Source organism: Equus przewalskii, chromosome 4 (assembly GCF_037783145.1).
Source record: "Equus przewalskii isolate Varuska chromosome 4, EquPr2, whole genome shotgun sequence".
NCBI classification, from domain to species: Eukaryota; Metazoa; Chordata; class Mammalia; order Perissodactyla; family Equidae; genus Equus; species Equus przewalskii.
In genome coordinates this window covers 79,765,256-79,780,584 of record NC_091834.1, presented here as the reverse complement: position 1 = coordinate 79,780,584, position 15,329 = coordinate 79,765,256, and the positions used below count along the sequence as shown (strand labels likewise).

The 15,329-nt window shown below is 36.1% G+C and overlaps 1 protein-coding gene across 2 annotated transcripts; it reads right to left on the bottom strand.

The window, feature by feature from the left end:
* Nucleotides 1-3,159: 3,159 nt before the first annotated feature.
* LOC139082900 (hyaluronidase-4-like) lies at nt 3,160-12,565 on the bottom strand. Of its 2 annotated transcripts, XM_070616469.1 has the most exons (4): nt 12,350-12,556; nt 10,718-11,669; nt 7,455-7,544; nt 3,160-3,703 (listed from the first exon to the last, which is right to left on the bottom strand). In XM_070616469.1, exons 2-4 carry the CDS (start codon nt 11,636-11,638, stop codon nt 3,224-3,226), a joined length of 1,491 nt encoding a protein of 496 aa, XP_070472570.1. In that variant the 5' UTR covers nt 11,639-11,669; nt 12,350-12,556; the 3' UTR covers nt 3,160-3,223. The 2 variants fall into 2 exon arrangements, with proteins under 2 accessions (XP_070472570.1, XP_070472571.1); XM_070616470.1 differs by lacking the exon at nt 7,455-7,544 and having other exon boundaries at nt 12,350-12,565.
* Between the last annotated feature and the right edge of the window lie 2,764 nt (nt 12,566-15,329).

The window sequence follows — 15,329 nt, the reverse complement described above, 5'->3', positions numbered from 1 at the left end:
AAAAGGCTTCTTTGGAATTAAAAATATCAAAATATGATGAAGACTAAACTAGTAGTCCAGAGGAAAAGGTGAGGAAATCTATAATAAAAGAAAAGAATACAAAGACTTAGAATCTATGAAAGGAAGGCAACACCAATTATAGATCTAGAAGACCTGAGATCCATCTAATAGTAATTTCATAAGTGAGCAGAGAGAATGGAGGAAAGAGAACCATTTGGAAGATAATGAAAGAAAATTATTCTGAGCTGAAGATGAGAATCTAAATTAGGAGAGAAAGCTAGAAGTCTTTGTAAAGAATATCTCTAATATAAAAAAAAACGTAATGACATGAATTTACTGAGGACCAGAAAGTATGATTGACATACTGTTTCTGCAATGAAGACATACATTCCTTCTGATTTAAAAATGAGTGGTGTGGAACAATTAAGAGACTGGAAAAACCAAATATCTGATCAAAAAGTTCATGTCCAAATAAAGGGTACTGTGATTTTTGAACAATTAATGGGAGGTAAGAAACAACGCTGCCCTAGACAGCAGTGTCATTGTACAAGTAATTCAGGAGAGAGACAGGAACTCTGGTTTCTAACAAGTACCACCTATCATCTTAGAAGGTACGTTTCATCTATTAAAGTGACTTGTAGTATTTACAAGATATTTTGCTTACAGATGTATCCTTTATTAATGTCTCTTGGAGAATTATCAAAAGCATAGAAATAGAGTTTAAATTTTGATATTTTTATTTAAAAAAAATAGAGATGTGTGTATTTCTCTTCGGATTAGACATAATTGATGACTTCTCTTTTTATGAGATAGTTGACTAAATATTATAGACTGGAAACCCCAAATTACTCATCAAAATAAATTATAACAAAAATTCAGTGTTTTCCATGATGCTTTTTTAACTTGAACAATTTTTTTTTAAAAACCAAAATTTTGAAGAATCTGTTATTAGACATGTGGCAATTCTTTTGGTTTTAGTTTCTTTTGCTTGCTATTGAATTTAAGTGAAATAAAATTTAACATTATTTTTAATTTAGAAAAAGATGATTTCTTGTGGGTGTTAGGATTGGGGTGTTTCCTATTTTCTTCACGTATTTTCCATATATTTTCCCTTTTTCTTTCACCTACCTCAACCCTTCTCCTTGCACCCTGATTATTTGGGCGGCACTGTATGTTTAAACACTGGAGAGCAGCAATGTGTCTCCTATGCTTGATGTATTCACTGATGACTGGATAAAATTGGCTATACCTCTCATTCTATACATATCTTATTTTCTTCATCTTCAAAATGGTGATAATATTTATTAATATTTGCCTTTTCCTGCTTTATTGGAATTCGTTGAATATCAAAATCCTGATGTAATCTTGTTGAAAAATTTATCATCACTGAAAGGATAAAAGCAGCATTCCTTTTCACTTATTATGGCTTATGCCAACTTTAATAGTCGTAAAAACATTTCTTCTTGTTCACAAGAATCTAATTACCGTAATTGCAGACTTGGTGTAGCAGGATACCAACGCAACAGGGAAACTTAGCAAATAGACCTCAATTTAGCTTACTATATTTTACTGCCTCTAACTTTTACTTCTCCTGAAAATGAATGAATGAATGATGAATGCATGGACAAACAAATGAATTCAAGTCTGAATCTGAGTGTGATCTATCAATCAAAGCTCTGTATGTATTCCAGAACGAAATACATATGAAAGTGCAATATGTGAAAGATATACAAGAAAATCTCTTCCCTAAACTAAGGAGGGAAATAGCATTTGGGGTACTATAATCAGAGTCTGTATGAAAGAAGATAATCTGGGTTATAACTAGGTCAGGTCAAGTGACCACATGAATTTTTCAAATGATTTGCCACTCATTGAGAAAAGGAGATGAAAGGAGATGAATTGCTTCAATATGGTATACTTTAATAAACCAACAAGTATCAAATCAAAGAATTTCACATATAAATTCCATCTTACGGGAGTCCAAAAGGACTTACCTTCTGATATTGACGATTGCCAATGAATTTCCAAGAGCCCTAGATACTTTGGATAAAATTGAACTCTACAGCATTTAGTATGGATCCCCCTCACTCTATGACTTGGTATTCTGGGTCACTTGTATTATTTAGGAATTACCAGTCCCTGGAGTGAAAACAGCTATAACATAATGGTTGCCTTCTTTACCTCCCATGTTATTGTGTTTTCCATGGCCCATATGACCTTATTACAAGTTTTTAATTTTTTATATACGACTGGAGTCTCAAGAACATTGTTGCAATATCTAATCATAGTAGACGCTCTTGTTACTACAAAATTTAAGTGTATATTATTTACTTATTTTATTTATTTATTTTTTGGTGAGGAAGGTTCACCCTGAGCTAACATCCATTGCCAATCCTCCTCTTTTTTCCCTTGAGGAAGATTAACCCTGAGCTAACATCTGTGCCAATCTTCCTCTACTTTGTATGTGGGATGCCTCCACAGCATGGCTGATGAGTGGAATATGTCCACACCTGGGATCCAAACCCACAAACCCCAGGCCGCCAAAGCAGAGCACATGGAACTTTAACCACTTGGCCACAGGGCCAGCCTTGTATATTTATTTTTTTAAATATAGATATTATATCTTATTTGACCTGCTTTCCTTCAGAAATTTCTCTTCAATTATTAAAAAAAAAAATTACCTTCACTCAATTCTTAGTTTGAAAAAGTTAATGACCCGCCCTCCCCCCTGACTCTTGCTCCTGCATCGGCCACACTGACCTTTTTGATGTCCTGAAACACTCCAAACCTGATCCCACCTTAAGGCTTTTGCCTTTGCTCTTCCTATTCCCTATTCTGAGAAGACTCTTCCCAGATACATCTGTGACCTGCTCCTCCTGTCTTACGGTGAGCTCATTAAGGAGGCCTTTGCACTACATTATATAAAATTTCCTGCGCTCCCTCACACTCCCTAATCCCGTAAACCTGCTTTATTCTTCCCCATAGCACTTATCACCATTTGATATATATGTACTTGCTTATTTATTGTTCATTTATTCTCATTCATTTTCCCACAAGAATTTAAGCTCACCAAGGACAGGCACTTTGGTGTGTTCACTTCCACATTCCTAGTGCCCAGCATGAAGTAAGCACCCAGTAAATAATCACTCTATCAAGGAATGCAGTCAATGATTAGTTATTTTTTTACTTTAAAGCCAATAAATATTTTAGAAGTAGGTTGAAGTTAAAGAAAAAATAAATCAACGTTTTCTTCTCTTTCGTATTTCAAGGAAAAATTGACATTGTAGTAGGGGGTAAAAAAATTCAACAGAATCACAGATAAGGGCACGCTGAGAAAAACTGAGAAATTAAAGTTTGCCATAGAAGCCTTATTCTTCCCTCTCAGGAGATCTGGAGGGCGTTGCTGGCAAGACTCTCCATGCCAGCCATAATAGCAGTGACACACAAATGCATTCTTCATGTCCTTTATTGTCTTCAGCTTATTGACTGGAGAAATGAGGAATTTGAAGCTCTTATTTAGGACATATTTCTTACTGCTACTTTCAGGCATATGCAGATATGAGGAGGATTCAAGTGTTTTTCGAACACATCTTCCATTATTGTTGCATAGACTTTGACTGCAGAGTTTGGCTGCAGACGTAACATTAACAGCGTAATGGCCCAACGGTCCTTGAATAGACTTTTGCACAGACAAGCATGCCTCCTGTTGGAAAAAAGAGATCTATTTAGTCGCTTTCCAAGTGTCGTTCCATTATGCAGGTGGTATTAATGCCTTAAGTTTTCTATTTGGTAAGACTGAGGAGAAAGATCCACGTCTGGTTAGAAATACTATGACCTACCAACTCCATATCATTTTCAGGGGAAGACAATTACACATTTTCCCACTAGAGACTATTCCTTAATACAAAGAGATATTTGTAGTAACACTTTAAGAAGATAATAATTTATATCGGATTTTTTTTAATTTAACTTTAATTATGAAACATTTTCAACACTGAAAATGTTGCTTTATGTCAACATGAGGTCAGATTTTTCTAAGACTGCCAAGCTTTCCCAGTCTTCTCCCTATCTCTACAGAGATAACAGTTCTCCTGAAGTTGGGGGAGTAGACTTTGCATCCATGCTTTTATAACTTTCCTACATATATACATGTAATTATGAACAATATGTAGTATTATTTTGTGCTTTTAAAGTTTTATATAAATTTATATCGCTTGGAATATTTTATTTTCTGCAATTTGCTTTTTAAACTTAACATTTTCTAAATTTTTTTTCATGTTGAGACATGTATCTCTGGTGTTTTCATTTTAGCTGTGGATCAGTATTTCGTAGTATAAATATACTATACTTTATTTACCCATCAGTCACATTGTAGGAGGTAGAATATAAAATATTATTTACAGACAAATGCCCAAGTCCCTGTACTCGTATATAGTGGTACCCCCTTTTCCAAGGGGGATACATTCCAAGACCCCCAGTGGATGCCTGAAAGTGTGGATAGGACTGATCCCTATATATACTATGTTTCTTCCTGTACATACATATTCATGATAAGGTTTAATTTATAATTTAGGCATGGTAACAATAACTAATCATCAACAATAACTAATAATAAAATAGAACAATTATAACAATATACTGTAATAAAAGTCATATGAATGCAGTCTCTCTCTCTCTCTGTCAAAACATCTTATTGTCCCATACTCATCCTTCTTCTTCTTGTGATGATCTGAGATGATACATGCAATGCCTACATGATGAAATGAAGTGAGGTAAATGACGTAGGCATTGTGACATAGTGTCCTGGGCAAGATGGAGTAGGATGGCACAAGATTTCATCATGCTGCTCAAAATGGCTCTCAATTTAAAGCCTATGAAGTGCTTATTTCTGGAATTTTCCATTCACCATTTTCAGATCACAGTTGACCACGGATAACCGAAACCGCGGAAAGTGAACCCATGGATAAATGAGGGTCCAAAGATGCTAAGTAAGGTTGTCTTTCTACAAGTGTGCCATTAGGTGTTATTGATGTATCCACAACTTTGGGCTTTAACAGGAGGACACATTTCCACCTATTGGTGATTTTACTGCTCCTAGGATGGGCTAGCCTAAGCGAAACGATATTATCGGCTAACCCAGAAGCATCCAGCTAGAATCTTGATAAACACCTGCCTTTATCCATATAGGAAGGACTATGGGAAAATCCTAGTAGATTCATTAATAGCATAAATTGAGTTTTCTATTAGTGCTCCAATTATTTTGATTAATATTAACACTAATTCTTAATTAAACTCCAATTAATTTAAAACACTAAGATATTTTCTCAGTAAAAAAGAGGCCCCAGAACAGTGAATCCATCTAGTAAGGATTTAGAGGGTTCCAATGGAAAGTCAAAGGCAGAATAAAGCTCCTAACGACAGACAGCTGCACAAGGTATCGCTCTGGACAGTAACAGGTTCTGAAAATCCTATGTGGAATGTTTTTGATCCAGGCACATTCAGTCTAGGTCAGCCTCATTCTATATTTAGGAACAAATGCTATTTTTAGCCAGAATGAGATTCCTTGTCTGAAGCATCTGAGAGGTTTCCAGGACAGATGGAATAAAAGAAAAACAAGCAAACCATTGAACAGAAAAAAAGAAAGGAAAAGACTGGGGGGAGACTGTAATGAAAGAGAGCATAGAACACAGGTAAACACGATCAAGTTCACCTTGGGCATCCCCTGTTCTGTCTCAGCCCTATTCCTTGAAATACCTTCTTCACTTACTCCCAGGACATCACACTCGCGGCTTTTTCCTACCTCACTGGAGGCTCCTTCTTAGTCTCCTTTACTAGCTCCTGCTCATCTTCCCTGCCTCATAAACACTGGAGTGCCCCAGGCTTAATTCTTGGACCTCTTCTCGAGCTATACTCTCACTAGAAAAACTCATCCCATCTCATTGCTTTAAGTAGAACTCCCAAGTGTGTATTTCCCACACTCCATTCCTGAACTGATTGTATACCCACCTGCCTATTGGACCTCTCCACCTGGATGTCTCACAAGCACTTCAAACTTAACGCTCTCTAATTTGATCTCCTGACTGTCTTCCCAGCCTGCGACTCTGGCAGCCTTCCCCATTTCAGCATATGCCAAGCCCCTCTTTCCAGTGCCCCAGGAGCAAAACCTTGCAGGTGCAAGTTGCATGGGGGATGAGGGATCTCAGCAGCCCCTCATGCAAGAAAAAGCTGGCCCCCACATGGCAGCCATGCAGGAATACCTTAAAGAAACAAAAACAATTAGAAATGGCACCAAATAAATAAAAATTACATTGCCCACTTTGCCTCCTCCCCAACCCTATCTCCTGCCCCCGTCCTTGAAGCAAATGAACAAAGGGACCGACCATACTCCTCTTCCCCATACCTGAGATCCAAATTTGGGATGTGAGGAGGAGGGGTGAGAAATTTTAACCTGGATAACAATAACCAACACCTATATGGCACTTATTGTATGTCAGGTGCCCCATTTTTAAGTGCTTTACATCTATTAATAATGTAATTCTCAGGGCTGTGAGATAGATACAATTATTCTTCCCACTTTACAGATAGAGAAATTGTAGAGTCAATGACTCGGGCAAGGTCACGTGTCTATTAGATGACAAAAAGTGAACACTGGAATCCAAGCAGTCCAACTCCAGGCCTCCTGCTCTTAACAACTCCATCATGCTGACTTGTGCTATGCCAAATGAGAGAGAGACAGCTGTTCTTAATTTTATGAAACAAAAAATACCTGAAGATGGGACTATCTGTTAATACCTGGAAGTAAGGAAAAACTATGATCTCAGAATTTTCATGTAGGCAGTGAGACAGGAGACCAACAGAGCATGTTCAAAGTCAGTTGTGGAAAAATAAGTTATTTTGTGTGTGCACTACTGTCAAGAGTAGATTGTTAATACATCTTTATACACAGATGTTTTTCCTTCCATAAGCATTTTTATCATAGGTAATCAGAAGATAAAGAACTGTTTTTGGAGACTCCATCCTCCTTAGTGTGGATGAAATAATATTTATTTTTTTAATTTAGTATTCTTTTTCTTTTGTCACATCTATATTATATCATTTAATCTACCACAATCCCTGTAGAGTAGGTTTTATTTCAGGACTTTTTTTTTTTAGATGAAGAAACTGAGACTCACAGAGATTAATAACTCGCCCAAGATTACGCTCCTAGAATGTAAAAACTGAATTCTCACTTAGGGCTGTCTGATTGGAAAGCTGGTGTTCTTTCTGCACTTCTACTCGCCACAGTGGCTGGTACACAGTAGGTGCTCAAACAATGTTAGTCTCTGTAGTCTTTAAACTTCACTAAAGTCAGGTGAGCACATAATCAGCAACCATTTGCCTTTGACATGAAAAATTAAAACAAAAAACAACATCTAGAATATATTCAAGATGCTGACAGAGCAATCACTGCTTACCTTTGAATTAGCGTACTCATATCCTCCCCACAATATTATTCCTGCCGCCCCCAATGCAGCACTCTCACCAATTGTATGTACTAAGTCCTCCTAGAAAAAAGAAGTACCGCAAGCAGTTTCTGCCCAACCATATTTAGCCATTGACAATTCAATCACAAGACTCAACCCATCAACTGTGGTAAAGAACACATTGATAACATAATCTTTATTTCTAAAACAAAGGACTGTAGAGCAGAATTGGAAAAGGTAATTCTGCCTTGGATACTTACTTTTATTTGATATATATTTACGATATTCCAGGCAATATTCTAGACACTGAAAATATAAAAATGAAATAGATTCTAGTTCCTGTCCCTGAGAGAGTGCTTTAGTGTGATGGTTGAGATAGATATGTAAACAAGTAATTATAGTATAATAAATTAAGCTCTATATTAGCACCTACAAGACACATATAGATTAGAAGAAATGCTTGATGCTTCCTGGAAGAGGCTGGGAAGGCTCCTTGAAGAGGTGAAATTTCAGATGGATCTTTAGAAATGAGTATAAATTCATAATACAGATCGGAGAGAGCAAAGTTTTGTGTCCAGTAGGAAGAATAGGAGCAGAGGCTCATGTGTAGGAAAAAGCATGGTCCATCCAGAGAACTGCCAGTAACTCTTGTGGCAAAGCACAGGAGATCTGTGGAGAAATTAGGCATCTAAATCCTTGCATATAAACAGGATACAAATACAAAGAGTCTTTTATGCTATTTTGAAGTATTAGGACTTAACTACAAAAAAGTTTCGGTACTAGAAAGACAAAATTTGCAACTTTGAATGATATTTTTGGTTGTCACATAAAAAATGCCCTGGAGGGGGGGAGTCAAGATGGTAGGCAGGGACACCAGTTAGGAGATGTTGGAAACTGTTCAGTGAGAAATGATGAGCACCTCAGCAAAGACAGTGTCAGTCCTTGTAAAGCAGAGGGAACAGATTGAAGAGTTATTTGGAAATTAAGATAGATGAGTCTTGGTTACCTATTGGATAATGGAAAGAGAAGGGAGGCATCCAAGTGACTTTCAAGTTGGGTGACTAAGGAGGCTATAATTCACCAAGATGAGAAACTGAGGCGGTTATGTTCATGATTATAGACCAAGAGCAAAGAAGCAGGAAATAGGGAGGGATGAAAGAGAGAGCATGATTGATTGAGCAATCTGCATTCTTTCCTTCCCTGCGAGGTGTGGAAAATCAGAGATCCTGTGCAAAGGTGGCGTATTCAAAGACCAGACTGAGAAAACGGCCATGCTACAGCGAATCTTTCCTCATTATAGGAAGTCTCCCTTGATACTAGTACTTGTGTTCTGTAATTTGTCTAAGTAATACAACAAGAAAGGAAATCATTCTTCCATTATACTAACTAGTACCTCATTCCTTAAACATAAATCGTCTCTTATTTAAATTGAGACACTTCTGAAAGAAAATATCAAGAAGAGTGTTTTAAATGATTTCATTGAAAAGCTATGTTATTTAGAAAATAGGTGAGAAAGATCCATACTGTTTGTTGATAGCGAAACATGGAAGGCAATAGAATAGTATTAAAACACTTCAATATAGTAACATTCAGGTAATTCTATAGTTTTGATGAGGAGGATATGTCATCTATTGATTTCTGAAGTAGAACTCAGAAGCGATTCTTAAAATTGACTTCTAAAGTCTAATAGTGCAAAAAATGGGAAAGTTATGAACAAGACTTTCATTAAAATGTGGTTCATATCATTCTCCCATTTTCTATAAAGATAAAATATCTGTCTGTATGAATTATCTTTTTCTACTATTATAATTAATAATATATCATGCCTGACGTATTTTAGGCACTCAATAAATAATTTTTGAATGAATAAACATAATCTAGTCTTTTTCCCAAAAGGAGCTGAGAAAGTGATGTGGTTTGAGAGATCTGTTATTTGAGAAATAAATTATTCAGAAGACTTTGGTAGATGGCTGATGTCTTCAAAATATCTGGAGAACTGAAAGAAAGATTTGATTTATTCTATGTTGCACCAGAAGGTAGAATCAGAAGTGGTGGTATGAGGTTATTCAGAGACAGAGCAGACTCATACTCAAGAACTTTCTAGGATTTAATATTGTTCCAAAATGGGAGATTTCCTCTGGAATAGGGAGAGTCCCATCAAAAAGTACTAAAACAGAGGCCAGGTAAGAAACAATCTACGTTTGTATGAGAAGTGGATTAGATACTCTGAGACCCTCCAAATTTTTGTCATGATACTATGATTCTTTTCCTCCTAAACTTATTGAACAAACATTCCATTTTGAATAACCATGAGTAATCCTGCAATGATAGAAACGTCAAATTTAATTAACAGTGTTTGGATCAATAGATTTTATTCTGAAATATTTGAGAAAGAATTGATACTGCTTTTAAATGCCCTTATCTCAAATATAAGTGGTCTAAGAAAGTGAGCTGTGAGCTTTCTATCCACTGGCCCTGCTTTGTGTTGGGTACAGGAATAACAGAATTGTCAGACCACAGGCATGGATGCAGAATTGAAGGTTTCTTGTCTAGCCACCCATCCAATGATTGAATCCCTACAATAATATCCCATCTAAATGACAATCTAGCTTGAACACTTCCAAGTGTCTGCAAACTCAGTCTTCCAAACAAGCTCATTCTCACATCTCTGTGCTTCCTGCCTTGTGTTAAGTTTAAGGACAATCAATGTCTATCTGTTTATATAAATCACTTTTAATGCCTTGACATTAACCACCAGATGACACTGTAGACTCTTAAAGAAAAAAATCAACAGAATTTATGTTATTTTTCAGTTAACCCAATCAGCTAAAACATAAAAATACAATATAACAAAAAATATAGCTGGTTAATAATTTAACAAAGCTGTATTTTATATATTTTTGATTTAGAAAATTGTTGCCACTCATTTATATTAAAAAGGTGATTCTGAAATTTTTCCCTGGTTAAAATTAATCTATCTGTTACATGATTTAACTCAAGCTTAGCAACTGTTCTGTAGGAAACCTCTGTAAGTGTTAAGCTGGTAAGACTCATCACCTAAAAATGCTAACTAAACATCTAATTGTCAGTGACACTGTTTAAGAATTGGCTTGACATTCGAAGAAATATAATAATAGAATAGTGTTCTATTATTAAGGGAAAAGAAGCATCCTAAAACATTTTTTCCTGGATTTTATATATAGTCATTCTACTAAATTTCCATTTTATTGGTGAGTGACTGTATTTTTTCTTACCTGTGACAAAGCTTCAAGGCTGTGCAAATAAAATGGTCTGGAAAAAATAAAAACTGGCAAAACATAGTCATGTGTAGCCATTTCAGCCACTCTCATGGCTTCTCTAACTCGATAATGAACAAATTTCAAAGCATTTAAGCTTGATTTCAATATTTTATCCAAATATATTGAGGTATAAAGTGCTGTGCTTTTTTCCCATAGCCACTGGAGCTGGTCATTGTGGAAAATTTCATCATTTGGGCATTTACCTGTGTAGATCTGTGGATTTATCCTGTAGTCATAATTGTAGCAGTCTGGATAGAGATAAAAGCCCCATAAACATTTTGGTCTCATTTCCAAAGCCAGTGCAAGAGTAGTGTTCATAAAACTTCTTCCAGCATTTTCAAACTCCTTTTGGGCAACTGTTTTCACTTTCATTTCTGACCAATCAGGATGGTGGTTTCTAGTGAAGGCTAAGGAGTAGTTTTTATATATCATTCTATTGCCCCAATTTCTATCCCACTGAGGTTTCCAGCTTTCCCAGTCAATGACAACAAGACCTTCTGATCTCCACCAAGGGACAATTTTTGCAATGTCATCAGCAGTCTTCCTAAGGTGTTTAGAAAGGCTCATATTCTGTGGTATCCCTCCATTAAAGGATTTTCCATCTTGAGAGAAATAAGGATAATACCCTAATTGATTTGGATAAATTATGGCAATTGTTGATCCACTCTGAGTCTCTAAGGGATTTGATAAAATATTAAATAAAGGAAGATTCAGATCCACGTTGAAGAAATGTTCACACTGAATTGTTGGAGCAGCCCAGAAAATGTTGAAAGGTTGGTGCTTAATCACTGGAGGCATCGCTGGTTTGAGGGCAGAATGAGTGAACACGGTCAAGAGCAGCAGCATTCCTAACCATCCCACCAACGGGTTACACATAGCTTGTGGTTTTCACCATTACAGCAGTCTCCTTCAAAATAAAAAGGAGAAAAAACTTAGACGTGATGGAGTCAAATGTCCCTTTAGTTTTATACCACACAATGAATAGCATATCAAGTAAACTCAGGGTGGTGTTTAAGCTGTTCTTTAAGTGATAGACCAAGTTTTTTTAAAAGATTTATGAGATTTATTGACATCTAGGTCTAATTTATAGTTCCATCTGAACAAGGAAGTAAAGTCATCCTTTTTTTTTAAACTTGAGCTGTGAAAAAAAATTCAGTGAATAAAACTAAAGTAAGAGTTTTCATTCAAATCTCCAGCTATGCAAACTCTACCTGTTAGGTGTTCCGGTTTTGATTTCCTATTGTTCCAACTACATTGATTGAAACCATCCTGTAATAACAAACTTTTGGTTATAAGGGAAACTAGGAAAGAAAGTATAAATGGATAGCCATATCTCTTTATTGATTCCCAGAAAAGTGACTCCAAGAACACGCCCTATTGAAAATTAACAAATATTGGCATTTTAACAAATATTAAACAGAACAAAAAGAAATAACAAATGGCACTGACAGTAAGCAATACCTTGCTTGCTATTTGAAACGCACTGGCTTCATAAGTTTGTCCATCTGTTTGTTGTTTTCAAAAGACAGCAGTTCCCCTTGGAATTAGCATAGGCTGAAATAGAAAACAGATCGATACGGCATTTACCTGCTGTTGATTATGGATTTTGGTGTTATCATCTTCTCTCAGGTATGTAAATAAGCCTAAAAACCTATTAGTTCTTTAAGTCCATGACTTTGCCTTGAAGAAATTGGACTATATTTTCATTAGCTAAATTCCAAATGAAACCTGGCTCTTTAAGTCTTTTCTAAATCGTCAGTTGAACCAAAAACTGCCAAAGAATCTTTCCAGAATACAAGAACTATCTAATAATTGACACATTCCAGCCAACAAGATCTCACCCTGAAAGCAGTGAGGTTGAAGTTGTATACCAAAATTATTTTATCATGTACATACTTTTTTAAATGAAGGAATTTTAAAATAAAACAAAGGATGAAATATATTCAGCATCTTTTTAAGAGTCATATGTTACTTTTTATATAGTTTTTGCTGTGTGTCTTTAACATATTAAATGCAGGACGGATACCAATCAAAATCACATTTTAACTCTTGCAACACACCCCTCCAAGTTTGTAAAGAACCTTGGCTAAGTCATAGGCTCTCTGAACGTTGAATTTTTAAATCAACAACTGAGAATGATAATTTACTCTTTTAAATAAAGTAGATATTATTGAGACAACTGACTTCCTGAGGAATTTGTGTTATGGCACCAACCAGATGAATCACCAAATCAACAGAAATGACTCCACCCCTTCGCTCTTCTTCAACCGAGAGGTCTTAATGGGATCCCCCTTCCCCTAAAAAAGTCACAATAACCCTTCTTCTTAACTTTGTCTGGAATTTAGGGAAAATATAAGGGCACCCACTATCCATAAATATTACTCTTTATTTCCCTCTTCTCATGACGGCATATATGGTACACATGTTTAACAAATTATGACACCCTTGGAAAAACAATCTTTGTTAAATGTCATATCACATTTAACTTTTTAGAGACAAAGTTGCTAAAAATCCAAAATATTGTGCTTGGTAAAGTCCAGTAAAAGTTTTCTTTTCTGAAGGATTATAATCATGTTTTCAATGTATATAAAAGTTACACAATCTATCTTTGTCACTAGCCTATGGAAAACTTATTCCTTTGGCATTATCTTGGTCCCCAGTGTGCGTTTTATAATAAACTTCTACTACAGTAACAAAATTATGCATTATGAATAGTACGATTTTTTATATATAATTAATTCTTTCTTCATGATGCTTACTGAGGTTTTATTCTATTTTCTAGCCATTTTTATTATTCAGAATGTAAAACTGATCTAAATTTTCTAACTTATATATACATACATATATACACATACATACATACACTTGCTTTTATTCAGCAAATCTTCATTGAGTATCTGATATGTTTCAGGCAGTGAGCCAGGTCTAGGGATACAGTGGTGAAATCAATTTGCAAGAAGTTATAGATACCTAAATGAAAGATGCAGACCTGTAAAACTCCTAAAAGATAACATAGGAGAAAATCTAGAAGACCTTAGGCATGGCAATGATTTTTTAGATACAACACCAAAGACAATCCATGAAAAAAAGAATTGATAAGCTGGACTTCATGAAAATTAAAAACTTTTGCTCTATGAAAGACAATGTCAAGAGAATGAGAAGACAAGCCACAGACTGGGAGAAAATATTTACAAAAGACCCATCTGATAAAGGAATATTATCTAAAATCTATGAAGAACTCTTAAAATTCAACAATAAGAAAATGAATGACCTGATTAAAAGTTGGCAAAAGAGCTGAACAGACACCTCGCCAAAGAAGACATACAGATAGCAAGCAAGCATATAAAAGGATGGTCCACATCATATGCAATTAGGGAAATGCAAATGAAAACAACAATGAGATACCAATACACACCTATTAGAATGGCCAAAATCTGGAACACTGACAACACCAAATGCTGGGGAGGATGTGGAGCAACAGGAACTCTCATTCATTGCTGGTGAGAATACAAAATGCAACAGTGACTTTGGAAGACAGTTTGGCGGTTTCCTACAAAACTAAACGCAGTCTTACAATACGATCCAGAAATTGTACTCCTTGGTATTTACCCAAATTACTTGAAAACTTAGGTCTGCACAAAAACCTGCACAAGGATGTTTTAGCAGCTTTATACATAACTGCCAAAATTTGGAAGCAACCAAGATGTCCTTCGGTAGGTGAATGGATGAATAAAGTGTAGTCCTTCCAGACAGTAGACTATTATCCAGTCTTAAAAAGAAATGAGCTATCAAGCCATGAAAAGACATGGAGGAAACTTAAGTGCATATTACGAAGTGAAAGAAACCAATCTGAAAAGTATTCCACCTATATGATATTCTGGGAACAGCAAATCTTTGGAGACCGTAAAAAGATTAGTGATTTCCCGGGGTTCGGAGGAAGGGAAGAATGAACAGGTGGAGCACAGAGGATTTTTAGGGCAGTGAAACTGTTCTCTATGATACTATAATAGTGGATTCACGCCATTATGCATTGTCAAAACCCATAGAACTTACACATCGAGAGCTAACCCTAAGGTAAACTGAGAGCCAAGTACAGATTGATGCCTGTCAAGTAAACACTTCCTCCGTCTCCCCGCAGCCCCGTGCATCCACCGGCTTCCACCCTGAAGAGGCCAGCAGCCTAGTATATGGGAGGAAGTACTTAACAAGAGAATGGAGGAATGAAAAACACATCCTTTTTCTCATGGGCATTATGTTCCCAACAGGTTTAAGCCAGAGGAAAAAGAAAAGAGTGAACTTTTTGTTAAACTTCGAATTTAACTTTACAAACTCAATCAGTGACCCAAGTGCCAAAATCTGGTCGTTGTAACTAGGGATCTGTAGACGACTGCTCCTTGGAGGGGTCTGGCCTCAACTTCAGTTTAATTTGATGGCATGTGCTTCAACAAATTGGAGTTTTCCAATCAGTTGCTAATGGAAGCACAATGGTCCCAAGCAGCAACAAGGAGATACGTGCTCCTTCCCTGTGCAACAGGAGGTGACAGGTGAAAGAAAAAATAACCAGCAA

Excerpts from the sequence above, each read along its gene's own strand:
- LOC139082900 (XM_070616469.1), bottom strand. The coding sequence starts at position 11,638 with ATGTGTAACCCGTTGGTGGGATGGTTAGGAATGCTGCTGCTCTTGACC. Across the intron at positions 7,545-10,717 it reads GCCTTGAAGCTTTGTCACAG|GAGGACTTAGTACATACAAT; the intron begins GTAAGAAAAAAT and ends TCTTTTTTCTAG. Across the intron at positions 3,704-7,454 it reads ATGAGTACGCTAATTCAAAG|GAGGCATGCTTGTCTGTGCA; the intron begins GTAAGCAGTGAT and ends TTTTTCCAACAG.